Raw genomic sequence first — 21,981 nt, 5'->3', positions numbered from 1 at the left:
CCATGCCCTTGCATTTCAGGGTTCCCAGATTCCCAGCACCCCAAACCGCAACAGAGAGAAGACACTGTAATCAAGAGGTATCGAGGAAGGCTTCTTATAGAAAGCTGGGACTTAGCTGGGACTTGAGGGAAGCCAGGAGCCAGAGATGAGGAAGCAGAACATTCTGGGTATGGAAGACGGTGAGAAAAAATGGGAGATGAGAGATAGAGTGCCTGGATCGTGGATAGCCAGGAGGCCAGTGTCACTGGATGGAACAGTGTTTGGGATGGGGAAAGGAGGAGAAAGGTGTAAGAAGACTGGAAAAGTAAGACAGGAAAGCTAGGTTTTAAAGGGCTTTGAAGGAGAAGGATTTTGTATGTGAGATCGTGGAAGAGAGAGGACGACACTTGAATTTTGCAGCCCCAAGATCCTTCAAGAACCTATATAATGCCCAGGAAAGGGAAAAAAAGAACCGAAAAGTCAAAGCACATGTGGCGTGTCAATTTCTAACAGCATGGCAGCCAACCCCCTGTGCCGTAACATTTTGGCTAGCCATGCTGATGTACCAGCCTCACTGAGCCTACTCACCCATGGTTCCTCGGCTATTTAAACAGACTCCAGCTTCCAGCCCCTAAAATCCTAGTGAGGGTCACCACTAGACTCTTTCAGAACGAACAAGAATCCTTATCCTGTGCAATGTCTCTCCTGCTGCCTCAGATGCCAGCAGGGCCACGGCTCAAGGCACCAACCAGTCTACTCAGAACTGGATTTCAAGAAGCGGAGTCCTTGAAATCGGCTCTTAAGACAGCAAGCAAGCATGTATCCATGTTGGCCTGGTGTTTCTGTAGCCCAGTTCCATTGCAAATGTATTCCCGGAAGGGGAAGAAGAAAGAAATCCCTCCTGACCAAACTCCAGTACACAAGGGAAAGAGAAAGTCCTCCAAGAGTTTTATCTCTCTTCCAATCATTCCACATGGTGAGTTCTCCTATTTAAACATTCTCATTATCTCCCATTTGCTCAGACAGTGAGTGGGTGGAGAAGAATCTCCAAGGCAAACGATGCCCAAGGGCTTGGTAGGAATACAGGTCAACAATAAGCCAAATCATGTACTTCAGAGGAAAACAGCATTCCTGAAAAGGATGTTCCAACATCAGCTGGAAAACTTGTGTAAAATAAATTTCTGCTGAAGCAATGTCTGGGCCAGATCTCTAGCTTGGTTTCTGGTGCTTTCTACGGAAATGGACCAAGTCTGACAAATGTCACAGCTGCAATGGGGACAAAGTCTCCAAAGGGTGGCAACCTATAAATTCCTCAAGCAGATCAAGAATCAGCCTCATCCCCACAGCTGTTATTGTTCATTAATTCAGGAGAATAGTAGATACCTGGAAAGCGTAACAAGCTATACTTTACTACATTGTACTATTATAATGTTGAAACACTGAATTGTTTTCAGGAGGATCTTAAATTGTGCACTGTTACTCTGAGTCCATTCAACATACGTGGCAATCAATCTCACAGGATTATTTGGAATGATTTGTGTCAAGTAGCTTTCTACAAATAAATGAAGGAAATGTGATTCAATGTTTACACTATGCATATACAGATACATACACATATACATACATATATTATGTATATATATATGTAATATATATGTGTATTTTTTGTGTTTTAAAAGTAATTAATCAATTTACATCAGGAATGCAGGACTGGTTCAATATTAGAAAAATTAAACTGACCATATCAATAACCAAAATAATCATATTATATAAACAGATGCAGAAAAAGCTTTTAATGAAATACAATACCTATTCCTATTGAAAATACGAGAAAGCAAAGGAATAAATGGAGCTTTTGCTAAAATGATATTTTGTTGTTTAGTAGCTTTTCAGTCAAGTCCAACTTTTCATGACCCTTTTGGAGTTTTTTTTCCCAAAGATGCTAGAATAGTTTACTATTTCCTTCTCCAGCTCATTTTCACAAATGAAAAAACTAAGGTCAACAGAGTTAAGTGACTGGCCTAGGGTCACAGAGCTAGTAAGTGTCTCAGGTGGTATCTGAACCCAGGTTTTCTTGACTTTAGGCCTGGTGCTTTATCCACTGTGTCACCTGGCTGCCCCAAAATGATAAGCGGTATGTGTCTAAAACCAAAGCAAGCATTATCTTTAATGGTCTTTCCAGTAAGATCAGGATGAAGCAAGGACACCCATTATCACCACTATTATTCAATATCGTACTAGAAATACTGCCGTAACAATAAGACAAGAAAAAGGCATGTAAGAAATTAGAATAGGCAATGAGGAAACAAAACTATCTCTCTCTGCAGACCATAATGATAGTACGGAGAACCCTAAAGAATCAACTAAAAAAACTAGTCAAAACAATTAACAAATTTAGCAAAGTTGCAAGATATTAAAATAAAATCTCATAAATCATCAGCACTTGTACATATTGTCAACAAAACCTAGCAGGAAAAGATAGAAAGAGAAATTCTATTTAAAATAATTGCAGACAGTATAAAACACTTGAGATTTTACCTGTTAACACATACAGATGAACTACATAAACACTATCACAAAACACTTTTCACACAAATAAAGACAGATCAAAACAACTGGAGAAATATCATTTGCTCACGAGTGGGCTGAACCAATATAATAAAAATGACAAGACTACTTAAATTAATTTACTTGCTTAGTGCCATACCAATCAAATTACCAAAGAATTATTTTATAGAGCTAGAAAAAATAATAACAAAATTCATCTGAAAGAACAAAAGGTCAAGAAAATTCAGGAAATCAGCGATTGGCTAACAGAAAAGGAAATGGACAAACGCTGAAGGGGATGGTGGAGTTGTAAACTGGCCCAACCATTCTGGAGAACAATTTGGAACTATGCCCAAAGGGCAGAAAATGTGCATGCCTTTTGACCCAGTAATACCACTACTAGGTCTGTATTTCCAAAGAGATCATATAAATATATATACATATATATATATATAAAAATATGTATATGTATAAAATAGACATATCCGTATAAAAAGTCCTTTCCCATATATATGTATATATACATACATATGTATATATACATACATATGTATATGTACATGTGTGTATATATCAGCTCTTTTTGTGGAAACAAAGAATTGGAAATCCAGGAGATGCCCATTAATTGAGGTATGGCTGAACAAGTTGTGGCATATAATTGTGATGGAATACTAGTGTATTGTAAAAAAAGATAAAGGAGATGGTTTCAGAAAATCCTGGGAAGACTAATTTGAACTGATGGAATGTGAAGTGAGCACAACCAGGGGAACACTGTACAGAGAAACATTGTAACAACGATCAACATGAAAGATTTAGCTACTCTGATCAACACAATGACCATGACAATTCCAAAGGATTCCTGATATAAAATGCTATCCATGTCCACAGAAAGAACTGATGAACTCTGAGTGCAGATTAAAACATGGTTTCTTCTACTTTATTTTTCTTGATTTTTTTTTTTCCTCTTGCAACATGGCTAATGTGGAAATGACTTCACATGCATAATGGGTATTAACTATATTGCTAGCCTTCTCAATGAGTGGGGAAGCGTTTAGTGGTAGGCACAGAATTTGGAACTGAAAATACATATATATTTTTTAAAAGTAATTGACCAGAGCTATAACAACAAAAATTAAAATTTCATTTTGTACTTCTACCTGGAAGTACCACCTGGACTGGGGTCTTTTTTTTTTTTTCCTTTTTGATAGGTACTTTCCTGCTCATTCCATTTCCTTTTATTATTCAGTAGATTCTGAAAATTATTGTTATTTCTTCTCTTTGACTTTATTCATACTTTTATTTTGTTACTTTTATTTTCCTCTCATCCATTTAATGAAATTAGCTAAAGATTTATCAATTTTGTTTGACTTTTCAAAGAACTCGCTTTTAGTTTTGTCAGTTCTATAGATTTTTTTCTAATTTACATATTTCTCCTTGCTTGTTAAAAATTTTTTCTTTTCATTTGGACTTTGATGTGGCCTTGTATTTTTTCCCTAAATTCCATATTAATTCTTGTTGTTCATTTATTAATTGTTTAATCCATCCATATTCATGGATATGATTGTTAGGCTTCTATTTCCTCCCATTTATTTAGTATTTCTTTAAAAAAATTCCCTTCTTTTAAGTCAGACTAAGTATCATTAAGATCCTTTGTCTCACACATTCTGTAATTCTCTGAATGAGAAATTATCACTTACATGGATAGAATTACTTTGCTCTAGAGCAGGGCTTCTTAAGTTAGAGTCCAAGAACTTTTAAGTAACCACTCCAATGTAGCTAGCTTCCTTCATAATCCTATGGATTTTCCTTTTTCCATTTATTTACTTATTTAAGGCACAACTGTGGTTAAGTGACTTATCCATGGTCACACAGCTAGTAAGTGTCTGAGGCCACATTTGAACTCAGGTCCTCAAGACTCCAGGGCTGGTGCTCTAACCACTGTGCCACCTAGCTGCCTCTTATTTTCTGCTTTTAGAAACATTATTCTGAGAAGGTGTCCATATCATTAGATGGATAGGCAGAGAGGTTCAGGATATAAAAACACCCTACCCCACAGGCAGAAAGCCAGTCTGGCATGTAGACAAAGGGATGGCCTGAGAGGCAGGGAGACCCTGCAGGCCATTTCTGCCTGACACAGACTAGCTGTGACCCTCCCATTTCAGGGCCCCAGGAAAACACTCTAAGACTAAGTCTTCAGATAAAAACACTGGAGATCCACTGTGATAGCATGAGTTTCCACCCTGGGCCTTTCCTACCCAGATGAAATCACAGAACAATGTCATAACCTCCTCCATTCCCCCCACCCCTAACCACCCCAGTAATTTTACCATGAGGCTTTTCATCCTGAAGAAGAGTACAATTAGAATTCCCTGCCTCATGTTAAAATTAGGGCAGATAGGTGACACAGTGGATAGAGTGCCAGGCCTAGAATCAGGAAGACACATCTCTCTGAGTGCAAATGTGGCCTCAGCCACTTACTGGCTCTGTGACCCTGGGCAAGTCACTTAATCTTGTTTACCTCAATTTCCTCATCTGTAAAATGAGCTGGAGAAGGAAATGGCAAACCACTCCAGTATCTCTGCCAAGAAAATCCCAAATGGCGTCACAAAGAGTAGGATGTGACTGAAACAACTGAACAACAACAAATGTTAAAATTGGCCATGGGAAAACAGACACGTTCTATCAGTTCAGCTGCATGGGCAGGATGTTTTATCACGGGACGGCAAGCAGAGGAAATACTCCAGGGAGTTAACACAACGAGGGTTCAAGAATAAGCCTGCACCACCGAAGGGATATTTCAAAAGACCCGCCAATGGAAGGAAGGGCACGGTTTGGGTCATTTCCTGGGTTTTAGTTACAATGGATCAATGATTCAGTAAAATGACTTTCGTCAACCTTCCATAGACATGCCTACAAAGGAAGTGTTTTAATGGAGTTCTGGAGGGTATGTCTTAGAAATCTACTACAGGAATAGGTTCTTGAGAAGAGAGTAGATGAATGCAACCCCTCTAGATTGCTTGTGGAGCAAACCTGCTTTTGTCATGAGATAAAGGCAGCAGAATGGTGGGGGGCTGTTCCATGAGACTTCATGAAGGATTTGCTTGAGTGGGGGAAGGGAAGGATAAGAACCACCATCATTTGATTGACTAACACTATAGGGATCCCCCCCATCCACCCAAGCTATCTGGTGGCCTAAGGATATAAAGCCTCCAACTAATACAGAAGAAGAAACAGCATAATAAACCAAGCCAAAGACACAGTTGTTGTAATAACTAACTGTTTTCCTTGGAGGGGAGACACTTGGATTCTGGTCTAAAGAGTTATTTCAACCCTGCAGTCTTGGTTAAGAGAACTTCTTTCATAACTCCAAAAGTACTGGTCACCTCCCCATCTCCTGCCCTTGAACAGGAAATGTTTTCTCATTCTGTAATAAGCCATGCCAGTTGAATGGTAAATGTTCCTCTACACTCCCCCTTTCTCCCTGCAATGATTCCCCCCTTTATCCCAGCCTCTCCTGTGAAAGGCTGCTGAAGAATGCTGCTAATTAGCTACATACTCTAAGTAGGCCTGACAAGGTAAAATTCCCTAATAGACAGAAGTCCTCCTTGTGCTCCGGACATGAGTAAGGTCAAGATCAGTGCCATGGAACAACCACGAAGCTACATCCATGCCCTTCTAGAAAGGCTCAATGCGAGTTCTGTGGTGCCAGGGCTTAGAAAAAAACAATGGAAGATAATTATTTGTAGGCTCTTCCAGACACTGAGCCTTAAAGTTATTCTATAATTCTGAAACTCTCCTAAAATGGTAGAAAAAACTGTGTTATCTATGATGATTTTCATGTAATTTTTAATTAAAACAACCCATCAACCTGTTTTTAATAATAAAAAAACGCTGTGATTCCTATAATAAGCAACACAGGGCAGACAGGAGCACAGTGCCTGGAGTCAGGCAGACCCAAATTCTAACTGAGCCTCAGACACTTACCAGCTGGGTAACGCTGGGCAGCTTGCAATTGCTTCATCTGTAAAATGAACATAATGATATCATCTACTTCCCAGGGTTGTTGTGAGGATCAAATGAGGTACTATTTTTAAAACACTTTGCAAATCTTAAAGTGATGTGTGTGTGTGTATTTGTGCACACATATACACACACACACACTCTTGGTCATATATATGTATACACACATATACACCTCTCTCTCTGTATGTATATATATACACACACATACACACACACATATGTATATTCACACACATACACACTAGGTAATATTGTTGTTATTAGCCAAATCGATCATAATTAAAAGTTACAAATACCACCACAGTGTTAGAAAAAATTTCCTGATGGAGTTAGCCAAAAGTGCCTCTAATGGTAATGAGTTCCCCATCAAGTGGAGGAGAGATGTACGTCTAACCTGTAAAAAAGGCTTCCTGTTCAGATGCAGGTTAGAGTTACTTACTTTGGAGTTTCCTCCAGGGCATGGTCTAATCTTACACCATCACTTGGAACAGCTTAATTCCAGGGCAACAACCCCCCTTCCAAAAAAAAGGATATGTGAAGAACACTAAAAAAAAATTCTTATGAACTCCCCTTTAAACAGTAACAAAACCAAATAAACACTCACAGCCTTTGAACCTTTTTTAACATGGCCTGGCAGGGGAAGATTTCAACCTGAAGGATATATTTTAAGGAACATTTTGAGCATAAATTTGAGTTTGTTTCTGTTCAATTTCTTGAGAATTCAGAGAATTCAGAAAACTGCTCCCCTTTGCAGTAATTCACGAGCTGCAACCTTGGCCACTTTGACAGGCAGACTTCAGGTCTTTGTCCATGTAAAGTGCCATATTTATTGTCAATTCTCTAGTGCAGGAGCTCTGAGTACCCTTAGAAGGGCTGGTGCACACTACCTGTACTCCCTTCTGCCCTGGCCTTCCCCCTAAGCCCAGAGTTGCACTGTAGCATTGATGTCTTAACCATTTAACATGTATAAAACTGGGCTAGCAATTTTTTAGGTTCCTACTTTTTTGTTTGGGGAGCTAGATGGCACAGTGGATGGAGCACTGGGCCTGGAGTGGAAGACCTGAGTTCAAATCTGGCTTCAGGCACTTACTAGCTGTGTGAACCTGGGCAAGTCACTTAACCCTGTCTGCCTCAATTTCCTCATCTGTAAAATAAGCTGGAGAAGCAAACCATTCCAGTATCTTTGCTAGGAAAACCCAAAATGGGGTCACAAAGACTAAGACATGACTGAAACAACCCAACAACAACCTTTTTACATGTGTGTCATTGCTAGAGCTTTCGACTCTTGTGCTCCTAACCCCATTTTCCCCACAAGCTCTGTGGTTTTTAATTGTGTGATTTGCAGTTTTTTTTGAAGATGCATATGTCACAGTTACAGCAGAACTGACTGTAATAATAAAGCATAAATAGCACTAAGACTTTAGAGACATCCTGTATTAAAGAAAGAGGAAGTTTTCACAGAAGCCAAAAAGAAAAAAAAGACAAAAAGAAAAAAAAAATCTTCAAATGAAACTGGACATTACAGGGAAAGGAAATCCTGGTACCGGGTTATACAGAAGCATTTTTCTTGCTGAGGTGGCTTAATAAACTTCTCGCAGCTCTTGAGAAGTTCATGGGCTCAACAGAATAGAAAAGAGATGAGGTCAAATCCCTGATGGCCTTTCTGAGAAGGCGGAGTACAACCAAAAATGATTTAGTTTTATGGATGAGTACTTACTCTGAAATGGTGACACAAGCTAATAAGATGCTTTTTTTTTTTTTACACCCAAGGATGAAGTCACTGACCTAACATCGGTGGGACGTGTGCACTGAGTCGTTTTTGTTGACCCGTTCACACTCTGGCCAGGCCGCTTTTGTACTGGTCTTCGGTGTCGCTACACTCAATTTAAGTGATAAATGGGCAGAACAGAATCATTACATTCTAAGTTAATTTGCCTCAAAATTAAGGGTTCGCCAACTTTACAACGGCTTGGAGAACATTAATTCCAATTCTCTATATTCTTCCCTTAAGGCCTGGTTTATTTTCCAATTTAATGTTGTTCAACATGATTCAGATTCAAAACTAGAGGGAGGAGAGGCTCAGAGGTCAAAACGTGCTGCCCCCATTAAGGATTTTCCATCTACGTGTATGTTACTTTAGGCGATGCTCCATATGCCTAGCTCTTGTTCCGTTAAATCAAGCAGGTTAAGGTTTTAAGACCGAAACAAACCATGACCAAGTATTCCTCCCACTTCAGAAATAGCTGGTACATCAAAGAACATCAAAGTTAACCACTTACACATTTATGAGGACTGCTTTTACCACTGACTCCTATAGTGAAGCCATGACCTTTCACTAATGAAATCAGCACTTACTGAGACTTTAAATGTCATATCCCCTCTAACCTGTCATATCCCCAAAGTGTGGGTGATTATTAAAAGTAATAATAATCACAGGATTATACATTTTTAGTGGTCAATCTAGTCCATCCCTCTTATTTCCCAACCAAGGCCCAGAGAGGAGAGAAGATGCAGTGGCCAAGTTGGGTTCCAAACCAAAGTTTGAATCCAGCCCTTTCCTCATTATATACCATGGTGCCTTCCTCTTCTGAAATCTTGTTTTGGAGGTGAATGGGGCACTAGTCTGAAGAGTCAGGGTAGTGCTGAACTAGGAGGTGGGGGCGGGGGAAGGCCTACTCTTGCTTTAGACTAGGTGGAGGTTATTAGTTTAAATCAATAAAATTGTTCACTCCTGCTCTCATTAACGGGAACTTGTCCATCTAGTTAATTAAGAATTACTGTCAACAATTATGCAAGTTACAAGATTTGTGTTTGTATCTCACCAGGCAGACGGAATTCAAGCTGAGAGAGTCAGATTTGAAGCACAATCATTACATGGTTATGTTGTTATACACTTTCTCCTTCATGGATGTAGATTCTACTCTCTGCTCACCATGGGCAAGGCGTAAGTCCAAATCTGTTTTCATGGTGGTGATTACGATGACCTAATAATTCTCTTTATGACTGACATCAAGCAGCCTGAGTTAGGCACTGTTGAGACTGGTAGATCAAGGGAATACTGTATAATTTACCTAGATTTTTGCTAGAATTTGACAGGATCTCGCATGCTATTCTACCTAAATAGACAGATGAGAGCATAATTAGATAAATTTGGAAATGGAGGCTGGATGGATAGACCCTAAGAATATTCATATTAAATGGTTTGATGTCAACTTTGGAAAGACTTCTCCAGTGGAACTGGGCATATTTTACCTTGAAGCAAACAGAGTGAGCTCCAGTGCCCTGCAATCATAGGGACCCCAGGGGCAGAGGGTGGAGATGAGGTGTGAGTCCTAAAGCAGATGAAATCTTGAAGGAACAAGTGGTTTTCGGGTGGGGCATGACATAGAGAAGGGTATAATCTGATGGGAAATGAAGAGATGGCTGTGCTGGGCATCTCCTTAAGTGGAAGTTTTAGGAGGAGCTCTCTGCTCCACCCTCCAATCACAGGTTAAAACATTAAAATACAGACCCCAAACTATCTCACTGGACATTACTTAGCGATGAGGGCACTCCCATCCATTTCTGATTTTTTTATTATGAAAGGCCCACAGACAACGTTGATTACAATACATTTAATAAGAGGAGAATGACCTGCTCTGGGATTATTATTCTTTTCACCTGCATTTAGTACTTTCATGGATTGTGGATTGAAAGTTAGAAGGCATCTACCTGAGTTTCCTTGGGAGAAAGTTGTAAAAGAAGGAATGAGAAGGGAGGACTTCGGAAAAATAAGAAGAAAAATGACATCATGTAGGCAACAATAATAATAAATAATAATGATACTTATATAGAGCTTGCTATGTGTCAGGCATTGTGCTAAGCGCTTTGTCATTCCAAGTTCATTTGATCCTCATAACAACCTGGGGAGGTTGGTGCTTTTATGATCCCCATTTTATAGAGGAGGAAACTGAGGCAAATAGTGGTTAAGTGACTTGCCCAGGGTGATCCAGCCAGTAAATGTCTGAGGCTGGATTTGAACTTGGGTCTTCCTGGCTGCAAGACCAGACAGCCTCTATTTACTTCAACACCCAGCTGCCCCTGGTTCTGTTCTTTGTATAAGGAAACGTTCATACACGCTGGCAAAGTCAATAAAAAAAGGAAAAACTCAGACTAAGAATAGAGATGACAGATTCTCGGCCAGAGACAGAGCACAACTAACAAAGGCTAGGGAGACTGTACTTAGCAGGTGACTTACAATCTGAAGGAAAACGGTTTGGAACTGAAAAGGATGGGGGAGGGAAAAACTGCCTACATATATCCCCCCGCAACCCAGACGGCACAGAAAGGAGCCTCAGTGAAGGAAGAACAGCGGTGAGTCAAGTTCACAGGAGGAAAAAAACCAAGAAAGAAGTCAGAGAATGAAGTCCCTTGGCCTCAAATGTCTATACACAAATGCTCAAATTTAAAGCAACAACAACAAAGACCTAGAAGACCAAATACAAGGAGTCAATTTTAACCTCCCAGGTATTACTGACTTGTAACAGAAGGGTGTGTGTAATTCAGAAGAGTAAGTAAAGGTAGGGGTGTGGTAGCAAGGTATATTAAGGAGGTTTGTTTTCCCCCTCAATCAACTCTCCCAACTTGACAATATGCCCCAACCCCAAGCCCCCACTTCCTTGCCAACTGATCCTTTCAGGACTCCCACCCAGCCACCCAGAGGCTTTGTGACACCTGCTATATTTGTCATGGTCCCTTGACATTCAAGAATTACCCCATGCATTTCCTCTCCTTGGGAGTCTGTGCTATTGGTAGAAAATATACAGTTCTGCGTCTTGCATAGTCAATAGGCATACAAACATCCTCCAGGGACAAGAAGGAATCCAAGGCTTGGGAGAGAAGTAAAATGAAGGGAAACTGGGCGAAGGAGAAACAGAAACTACTTTGGGAAACAGATTATGCTATATTATAGCTGACATGAAACCGTAATGATGGGTGACTCATGGGAGGAAATCTGGATAGAGAAAAAATGGTGGAGAGGATGCGGGTGAAGGTCAGAGGGGAAGGAACAGAAGTGATTTTGTCATTAGTGTATACTCCAGGCCCTGGAAAAGAAAGAGTGAACAGATGAAGAATTTGGCATAGAGCTATGACCTAGTAGGGATAGGAGGTTTCAATTATATAGATGTTTTGCTGAATTCTCTCTAGGTCAAAAGCAGATCATTTCTTGACTTGCCTGAGTGAGAACTGTATCTATCAAAAGGTGGTTGTTGTTATTCAGTTGTTTCAGTTGTGTCTGACTCTTTGTGACCCCGTTTAGGGTTTTCCTGGCAAAGATACTTGCCGTTTTCTTCTTCAGCTCATTTTACAGATAAGGAAACTGAGGCAAGCAAGGTTAAGTACTTGCCCAAGGTCCACACAGCTAGGAAGCCTCTGAACTTAGGACAATGACTCTTCCTGACTCCAAACCTGGTGCTCTCACTAAGCCACCTCAAAAGGTAAGAGGAACCAAAAGGAGAAATTTTGTTCTAGATCTGATTCTTACTAACAAGGAGAAACAGGCTGCTGGGGTGGGAATGATGGGAACCTCAGGAGGAAGTGACTGCTCTGTCCAAGGTTGTGACAAAAGAGGTCAGGTCGACAGTCTGACAAGCACCTTGATCGGGAGAAAGCATCTCAGAGGTTTCAGAAGAAAGGCAGGTAGGATCCCCAGAACGAATACCCAACACAGAAGTCAACCCAGGAGGGGTGGGAGGTGTTCCAGAATGAAATTCTAAAGACACAGGAAGGAGACAATTCCACTCAAAAGAAAATAGAATTTTCCTGAAGGGATTGATGAAAAATCATCATGAACTCATCCACTAACTTAAGATTCTGAAAAGAAACATCCAAAATATGGAAGCAAGACCAAGTACCCAGATCCTGTAAGAATACTATAGGGAACGCTAAAGATCAGAATGGGCTAGCAAGTGAAGCTAAGGACGACACCAAGGGGCTTTCAGCTATACTGGGATAAGACCATCGTTTGGAGTGGATGGGATGATAACCGAAAACAGAGGGAAGGCAGAGCTGCTCAATAATGGTGCTTGTTTTCTCTGCCAAGGAGAAGGCTGTTTGTGCTTGAGACGACAAGACAGAAATTACTAAAATCGGAGTGGATACCCGAGATAAGAGGATACATTCAAGTCACCTGGTGCAGATGAATTACATCTATGGGGCCTGAAAGAACTGGAGGCTGTGATTGCTAAGTCCGTAACAGCTGAAAGACTGTGCAAAATAGGAGAGTAGCCAACAGACTGAACAACGGTAGATGTCCCAATCCTCAGAAAAGGGAAGAGAAAGGATTCTACCTGTGAGCTTGACTTTGAAGGCTAGGAAGATTCTACAATGGATCATTAAAGAGATGCTTCATCTTTTGAGTTAAAATGCTAGTATTTAGTAAAGGTGTAGACGAGGCAAGGCAGCTCTCCCACAAACACTGCAGCGAAGACAGAAAAGGGACCCTGATAAAACAATAACCTCGAAAACCAAAGAGGAATAGTGGTAAGCTCTCCCATCCAGTCCGAGGGCCTTTGGAGGAGGCCTGAGACCACTGCGATCTGCAACATCTGAGAGGACGGAACCAATCCCATTGGGAGCTGCACAACGAGAAGGAGGAGTCAGAGACACAAGGAGGTCAACACCCATGGGGCCATTTAGACCAGCTTTAAGTGCAACTGGGACTATGCTATAAGGGTCTAACTGTGCTGGATCCACCATACTACAAAGAGAAAAGCTTATCAAAGTGATTTCTGCCAATCTTCTCCATTTCTCGTCCTTTTATTTTTATCCTTGAATGTCCTTGGAATGACAATGCTCAGGTGGATACTTGACATGCTTTCTTTAAGTGAGTTTTAACCTCTACTGTTCCTCTCTGTTTTATCTGAAATGATATTGCACATAATAAGCTACCTTCATTCTAAGAGTTTATAAATGGGTTTATATTACATAAACTAATGTTGCCCTTGGCAGCCATCTTCTCCATCTGGCAAGGAAGTCTGATGTTTGCTGATTAAAATGCTTTTGGGCTCTTTGCTCCTAGGTACAGATGTTAATCTTATACTAGTTAAACTTCTGGATGAAATGAATATAGACAGTGTAGTTGTCATTTCTGTTGCCCATTTCTCATTTTGAGATTTCAATTCCTCAAGGGGCAGCTAGGTGGCGCAGTGGATAGAGCACCTGCCCTGAAGTCAGGAGGACCTGAGTTCAAATCTGGCCTCAGACCAAACACTTGACACTTACTAGCTGTAGGGCCCTGGGCAAGTCACTTAACCCCAACTGCCTTAAAAAAAAAAAAGATTTCAATTCCTTATTATTTCTTCTTGTTTTTCACTCATTCTGATTTTAGTTCTTATAAGTCAATGGCCTGACCATACTCCTTCCCCTGCATTTCTTTTCATTAGTTCCCTTGATATTCTGGACCTTTTGTTATTCCAAATGAATCTTGTTATTATTTTTCCTAACTCTATAAAATAATTTTTGGTAGTTTGATTGGTATGGCACTGAATAAGTAAATTAGCTTAGGTAGAGTTGCCATCATTAGCTCGGCCTACCCATGAGCAACTGATGTTTTTCCAATTATTTAGGTCTGACTTTATTTGTGTGAAAAGTGTTTTGTAATTGTGTTCATATAGTTCCTGGGTTTGTTTGGGAGGTAGACTCGTAAATATTTTGTAATGTCTACAGTTACTTTAAATGGAATTTCTCTTTCTATCTCTTGCCGTTGGACTTTGTTGGCAATACATAGAAATGCCGATAATTTATGTGGGTTTACTTGATAGCCGGCAACTCTGTTTTGTTTATTATTTCAAGTAGTTTTTTACTTGATTCTCTAGGATTCTCTAAGTATATCATCATATCCTCTGCAAACAGTGATAGTTTTGTTTCTTTTTTGCCTATTCTAATACCTTCAATTTCTTTTTCTTCTCTTACTGCTAAAGCTAATGTTTCCAGTACGATATTGAACAACAGCGGTGATAATGGACATCCTTGTTTCACCCCCGACCTTACTGGAAATACTTCTAGCTTGTCCCCATTACACATGATGCTTGCTGAAGGTTTTAGGTAGATGTTATTTATCATTTTAAGGAAGACTCCATTTATTCCTATGCTCTCTAATGTTTTCAATAGGAATGGGTGTTGCACTTTGTCAAAAGGTTTTTCTGCATCTATTGAGATGATCATGTGGTTTCTGTTAGTTCGTTGCTGATATGATCAATTACGCTGACAGTTTTCCTAGGCCTGACAATACTCAAGGACAATTCCCACATTAAAAACAATCCCTTGCCTTCTCAATGGGTGGGGGAGAACAGCTGGAGGGAGGGAAAGAATTTGAAACCCAAAAGTTAGAAAAATGAATGCTACAAATGAGCCTTTTCCTATCTCAAAAACTGATCAATTTTGTTCTTTATGGTGTTACTTTGCACTTGCTAGGTTCAATGCTAACCAATCATAAAGGGTTCATGATAATGATAAAGAGGCATGAAGTCTTTGACCTCTTTCCTTCCTTTTTTCTGAACCATACATTTTTCAAAATACACCTCCGCATTCTTTTCCCACCACTGCAATGAGGTCATCAACACTCAGAGTCTTATTAATTTGGCCTGGAGATTTCTTTTCAAATTCTTCACAGGATTTCTCTATCGCTCCATCCTTAGCAACTAATACCAGAATGTAAATTGCAATGACTCTCAATAAAGGTGTTTTTGACAATAAGTGATAATTAAATATCTTATGAAATATTTCTTTTGCACTTTTGGGAATATAATAAAAGTCACATTGCCAAATCTTTTGCTTCTCCAAAGAGTACTTGTGAGTCCTCCATCCACTTAGCTGCAAATCCTTTCTATATTCTGGTTTCATTAATACCAAGAATGTCAAGACGGATATGATTCAGCACCTCCAGCAACATGCCTCCTTGCTAGTCACAGGACAAAGATCTTACTTTTAGAATACCAAAAATCAAACTGAATTTTACCGACCATCTAACAACCATGAGACTCTTATCACCCTCTACCCCCTTCATGCCATGATACTACCATATCTATAGAGGCCAAAGGACATGTAGCCCAAAGGCTACAACAGCACCTAAGAGATTAAAAAAAAAATTTTTTTTCTGTTTCATGGGTCACTGTGACCAAGAAAAAAATTCATCAACTGACTAGCCAACTGGCAATGTGCCTCTCTGTAGGATGGTCCTCAGAAAACATATTTGGTCTCTTATCAGGGACACATATAAGCCTTTCCAGAATGGTAGAAACTGCTAGAGTCAACTTTCCACTAAATATAGCCTTCCAAGAACCAAAGGTCATCACATCATGATAAGAGAACAGATTAGGACTTTGTAGCTACACCACAGAGTACCTTAGGACACCAATTAGGAGAGTAAACAGTAACTTTTTGACAAAAACTGCTGGGAGAAAGGGAAAGCAGTCAACATCTCACATCATATACCACAATAGGCTCTAAAAGAACACATGACCTAGATATAAAAGGTCATATCAGAAAGAAATTAGATATAAAAGGTCATATCAAATATATCTCTCACAAAGAAGAGAGTTCTTGACCAAATAAATGATAGGGAGGATCATAAAAGTTAAAATAGACAACTTTGAATACACAAACTGAAAAGCTTTTGCACTAGCAAAATCAATAGTTAAGAGTAAAAGAGAAACGGGGAATATTGGGGAAAATCTTTCTAGCAAGACTCTCTGATAAAGGTTTGACAGCCAAGATATGTCAGGAATTTATTCAAATACATAAGAACAAGAGCTACTTCCCAAAAGACAAATGGTCAAAGGATATAAACAGGCAATCCTCAAAAGAAGGGTAAAGTATCCATAACCATTTTTAAATGCTTCAAATCACTAAAAATAAAAGAAATGCAAATTAAAACAATTCTGAGATTCAACCTCACACCCATCAGATTGGTAAATATGACAAAAACAGAAAACAGTACTTGTTGGAGGGACTCCAGGATGAGAGGTACCTCAATATACTATTGATGGAGCTTAGAAGTGGGGAAACAAGCATTCTACAAAAGCACTTTGGAACAACACCCCAAAAGTCACTAAAGTGTGTATACTGTATACCACTTCTAAGACTCTATCCCAAAGAAAATGAAGACATAAAGAACCCACGGGTATAAAATATTCACAGCAGTACTTTTCGTTATATATAGAACAGGAAAAAGTATGGGTGCCTATCTATTAGTGAAAGGTTAAACCAACTGTGGTAAATGAATATAGCTATATTATTATGCCATGCAAAGTGATGAAAGAAATGGATTAAAAAAAAAAAACCTGGGAAGTTACTGATACAGAGTGAACTGAGCACAAATGAGAGAACAATTTATATAAGTACAAGGATGCAAAGTAAAGTAACTTTCAAAGAATCAGGTCAATCCAATGGCCAACGGTGACTTCAGAAGAGTGGCAAGGAAACATGCTTCCCCCTCCTGATAGAAAGGTGACAGAGTGGTGGTGCAGAATTAGACATACTTGTCAGACACAAATAATATGTGATTTTCTCTTGCTTGACTATTATTTGTTAGAAAAGTGGAGAGTTATCAAAAGACAAAAGACAAGAGCTTCACCGAAGCTACGTGGCTTCATCAGGAACAGGTCACACATGTCATGTTCTGCTTAACTATACACGTCTGTAAGAGGGGTTTTGTTTTTCTTGCTTTCTCAATTGGTGGGAAGAAGAAAGAAGGGAAAAGGAGAGAATGCAGACATGAAAATACAATTTAATTTAAAAAAAAAAGAAACAGGTTTTGTTAAACAAACCTCATTTTTTTTTGACACGATTACTAAATCAGTAGAAAAGGGTAAATTTGTAGATACAGTTTGCCTAGATTTTTGCAAAGCATTTGAAAACACCTCATATTATTCCTGTGAAAAAAATGGAGAGTCGTGGGCTAGACAATAATACAACGAAATGGACTTCGACCTGATTGGACAGTCAACCTCAAAAGTCACCATTAATGGGTTGCTGTCAACATGGCAGGTCTCCAGTGGAATACCCCAGGTATCTGTATTTTGCTTTGCATTCTTTACATTTTTAATCCATGACTTGGAAAAAGGCATGGATATCAAGCACATTAAATGTTGATAGGACACAAAGGTGGGAAGGTGAGCTAGCATACTGACAGAATCAGGTAACCCAAACAGTCTAGGACATGGGACAGAATCCACTAAGATGAAATTCAATAGGGCTATATAATACATAACATCCAATAGGGCTATATATATTTGGGTGTTAAAAAATTAATTTGGCCAGTACAAGATGAGGGAGTTATGGTTAGACAGGCGGCTCTTTGGGAAATAACTTGAGGATTTTAATATGAACAGCGAGCTCCAGAGTCAGCAGTGAGATGTGACTCTCACAAATGCCAATGCAATCCTGGGCTACATTAAGAGGGAGCCTAGTGTCTTCAAGTATCTGAAGGGCTCTTATGTGGAAAAGAAATTAGACTCTGTTTGGCAACAAGGGAGAGAATTGGGAGCAAAGAAGTCTTAAAGAGAGCAATTTAGGCTAGAGCTCTCTGGAAACAGAACAGGTTACCTCAAGAGGTGGTGAGTTCCATGGGTAAAAAAAGAAAACTGCGAACTAAAGAGGTGCCAATTTACTGGGGAAACAACTACCCAAATTACGGTCTATAAGTGTAATGGAATATGACTGTGCTGTAAGAAATGATGAAACAGGTGGTTTTGGAGAAAACTGGAAAGAACTATATGAACTGATGCAGAGTAAAGTGAGCAGAACCAGAACAACTATTTATGTTTACAAAGAAAAACAACTTTGAAAGACTTGAGAAAAACTCTGATCAATACAATGACAAAACAGAATTCCAGAAGCCTAACAGTAAAGCATGCTACTTGGCCTCTTTAAAAGACAGGTGATGGGACTTGAGATATAGAATAAGACATGCAATGCAAGAATTTGTATTGCTGTTCAGTGTGCATATTTGTATGAGGATTTTTCCCTTTGTTTAGTTGGTAGGGGAAGCAAGGAGAAATAAATGCTGGTGAATCAAAGTAAACTGAATTTTTAATAAGGAGAGATGGCGGGTTTGTCGTCTTTGTAGATTTCCAAGCAAAGGCTTGGAAAGCCACTGTATTGGTTATGTTACTGTCAGGACTCCTCTTGTGCACGGATTAGACTAAGATGGCCATTGACTGATGTCCTGCCTAACTCTCAAAGTCTGTGAAGTTATCTAGTCCACTCCCCTTTTTTTTTAGAGTAAGGAAACTGAGGTCCAAAGCAGCTAAACTACTTGCCCAAGATCATATAACTAGGAAATGGTAGAATTGAGGACCTAGGACTTACAAATCCAGGGCTATTCCCACTGTATCACACACCATACCTACTTTGCTGATTTGTACATTCAACGACCTTCTTAGTAGATGAAAAGTAAGGAAAAAATATCCAACAATGGATTCTTTTGGTTTTTAGAGAACCCCCTTTTTTTTAACTACTTTTTCCATCAAAGCAATTTTGGTCACTTTGTTTATTATATTAAAACAAGACATTAAACTGAGAAAAAAATTAGTCAATCTATCCTATTTTGCCTTTATGAAACATAGTAACTGGTCACTTTTAACATTTCATGAAGAACAGCTCTCAAGAGAAGATACACAGAGAGAAAGTTACTGACATGAAGGAAGACATGGAATGGGAGGCCCTGTGGTCAACTGAGATATCTGATTAAACAGGAGGTTCGGCCAAGTGCACTCTAGATCTAATCTTCCTCCTGGAGACCAAACAGATAAACAGTTCTAGACAGCCCAACACCCTGGGACACACAGAGAAGCATCAACATGGGAGCCGTCTTAAAGGAACTGACGATCTAGAGGAGGAGATAAAGTTGACCCATATAAAACTAGAAAGTAATTAAATACTAAGTTGTCAGGCAGCGATAACAGCAATAATTTGTTGTTGTTTTTGTTCAGTTGTTTCAGTCACGTTTGACTCTTCGTGACCCTATTGGGGTTTTCTTGGTAAAGATACCGGAGTGGTTTGTTATTTCCTTCTCCAGCTCATTTTACAAATAAGGACACTGAGGCAAACAGGGTTACATGATTTGCCCAGGGTCACAGAGCTAGCTATTAAGTGTCTGAGGCTGGATTTGAACTTAGGAAGATGAGTCTTCCTGATTCCAGGCTTGGCACTCTATCCACTGCACTACACTACAGTGTCTTACGATATTTCATTTGATCCTCCTAACAACCCTTTGAGGCAAACAATCACCATTTCATAGATAAGGAAACTGAGGCAGAGAATGATTGAGTGGTTTGCCCAGGGTGACAGAACTAGCGAATTTCTGAATCAGAATATGAACTCAGATCTTACTGACTCCAAGCCCAGTGCTGTATCCAGCAAACCACCTAACTGCTTCATCCAAAAACGCTTCCAAAAAGAAGAGATCCCCATGGCCTAGAATAGGAGAGATGGTTTAATGGCAAACATGGAACTTGGGCTAGACCTTGAAAGACGGACAGGATGTAGATGGGGGAAAGGCAATGGGAAGGCATGCCAGAGGGGGCAAACAGCACAAACAAGACAAATGATGGGCATGAGCACTGCACGTGTGAAAAGACCAGCTTGATTGGAGCAGAGGATTTGTGCCGGGGCATCTTTAGAGGAAAGGCTGCCAGGGCAGAGCAACGACTCGAGGGGCGGAGCTGAACTCCAGGTATCTCCTTTCTCTGTATCTCTTAATGTCTGTACGGAAAATAAATTTCAATGTCTCTAAGGTGTTTTGAGGTCCCTTTGATACGTCATCCAACTGCCAGGATTTACATTTCTTGAGGACAAGGCCTTCCTTCTTCCATTCTGTCTCTGTATTGTTACTACTTATCTCACCATTTACGGGCCTGGCACATAATTGTCTACTTGAATTGCTTGATAAAAAAATATAATTTTCACTTGGATGATGAACAAATTTGCCAATTAGGAACACAGACGGAGGGCTAAAAGGGAGCTCCAGAGATTGTCAGTCTAACCTCATTTCACAAAGTGACTTCCCCAAAGTCACACAAGTGATCATGGTCCGAGGAGAAAAGGGCTAGAGAAAAATTGGAAGGAGGTGGTTCCATCTTAGGTTCCAGAAACAGCACCCTTCTAGGATGGGATTTAGGCAAATGTTCAAAGAAAGATACTTCCCACAGGCCTTAAGGCCTCTCTTGGAAGCAGGAGCCCAAAGACAAGACAGGACAGGTTAGGTGAGGACCCTGTGACCCAATCAGGCCGGCGGTGTGTGTTCACAGCTCTACTACCACTGGAAGCAACACCGAAGGTGAGGGCGCCCTCCACTAGAAAATGAAAACAACAGCTGGAAAGATGTCGGCTGTGGCACGCACCTTCTGGATCGCCACGTATTTGCTCCACCAACTCTGTCAAATCCTCCCAAGAGTCTTTGCAAACGGCAAAAAGAAAGGAAAAGAAAGATAAAACGTCATGCAAGCCGGGATCCAAAGAAAATCGCTTTAAAGAAAGAAAAAAAAATGTCAAAGCCTGAAACTGGAAACTGAAACTGGAAGAAAGATTCTCAGGACTCAAAATTCATTCTATGCCCCAATCACCAAGTATCTTATAAAGGGCTGAAAGCTTAATTTAAGGAGTCACATAGATCTAGCAATTAAGGTTATTACCGTTGTATATTCTGCATCTGAGCTACATGTTTTTAATTCACCGGTTAACAAAAGAAAGGCTGCACATTTCTCCTAACAAGAAAAATCAAAACAGACAACTATGTTTGTTTGGTTTAATATCATCCTGTTAATTTAGAAGCATAAGATAGCATAACCTCGATTTTCGGTCATCATCACTCTCGGTTATATCAGAGAGGTGGAAAAATATGGCAACATGGCTTTGGTGCTTGGGCCCAGAGAACCAGAAAATGGGAAACCCCAGGCCATGCCCCCCCAAACCAACACATCTCCCCACCTTCTTATCCCACCAAAACAAAACAATAGCAAAGAAAAGACAACATGTTTTAAAGGCAAAATACAGGCTTTATCATCCATCAGTCTACTTTATAGTGTCCTATATTAATAATTAAATGAGATATTTGTAAAAGTGCTTAGCATAGTACCTGGCATATAGTAGGTAGGCTCTGTGTGAACACTGATTTTCTTCCCTTTCTTAATTCATAATTTTCTTTCAACCAAAGAACATTCTTTTCAGTTTAAATAAGGCTAAAAAGAACACTTTATTTATTCCTGCTTTGGCATATAAAGTGTTCAGTGCCCCAAAGGAACAGGTCTAAAGACAAGAAAGCCATTTATCTGCTCCCAAGATGCAAAACAGTCTAATAGCTAACATTAATAGAGCACTTACTATGTCCTGTGTGCCAGGCACTGTGCTAACAGCTTACCAATTATCTCACTTGATCTTCAAAACAACCCT

General features: G+C 39.8%; 1 protein-coding gene across 8 annotated transcripts in view; it reads right to left on the bottom strand.

Moving 5' to 3' along the window:
• The window catches only part of RUFY3 (RUN and FYVE domain containing 3), a 129,914-nt gene that overhangs the window by 58,271 nt on the left and 49,662 nt on the right, over positions 1 to 21,981 (bottom strand). Inside the window, exon 1 of one of the 8 annotated variants that reach the window (XM_027854474.1) lies at positions 568 to 586. The exons of the other annotated variants lie outside the window; for them this stretch is intronic. Coding sequence (XP_027710275.1) covers positions 568 to 571 — 4 coding nt within the window. The 5' untranslated portion in view covers positions 572 to 586. Of the gene's footprint in view, positions 1 to 567; positions 587 to 21,981 lie in introns of those variants that run through there. 8 annotated transcript variants of the gene reach the window in all.

The sequence above is a fragment of the Vombatus ursinus genome, unplaced genomic scaffold (assembly GCF_900497805.2).
Source record: "Vombatus ursinus unplaced genomic scaffold, bare-nosed wombat genome assembly UNPS02010461.1, whole genome shotgun sequence".
Taxonomy (NCBI): domain Eukaryota; kingdom Metazoa; phylum Chordata; class Mammalia; order Diprotodontia; family Vombatidae; genus Vombatus; species Vombatus ursinus.
This window is presented reverse-complemented; position numbering and strand designations above follow the sequence as displayed.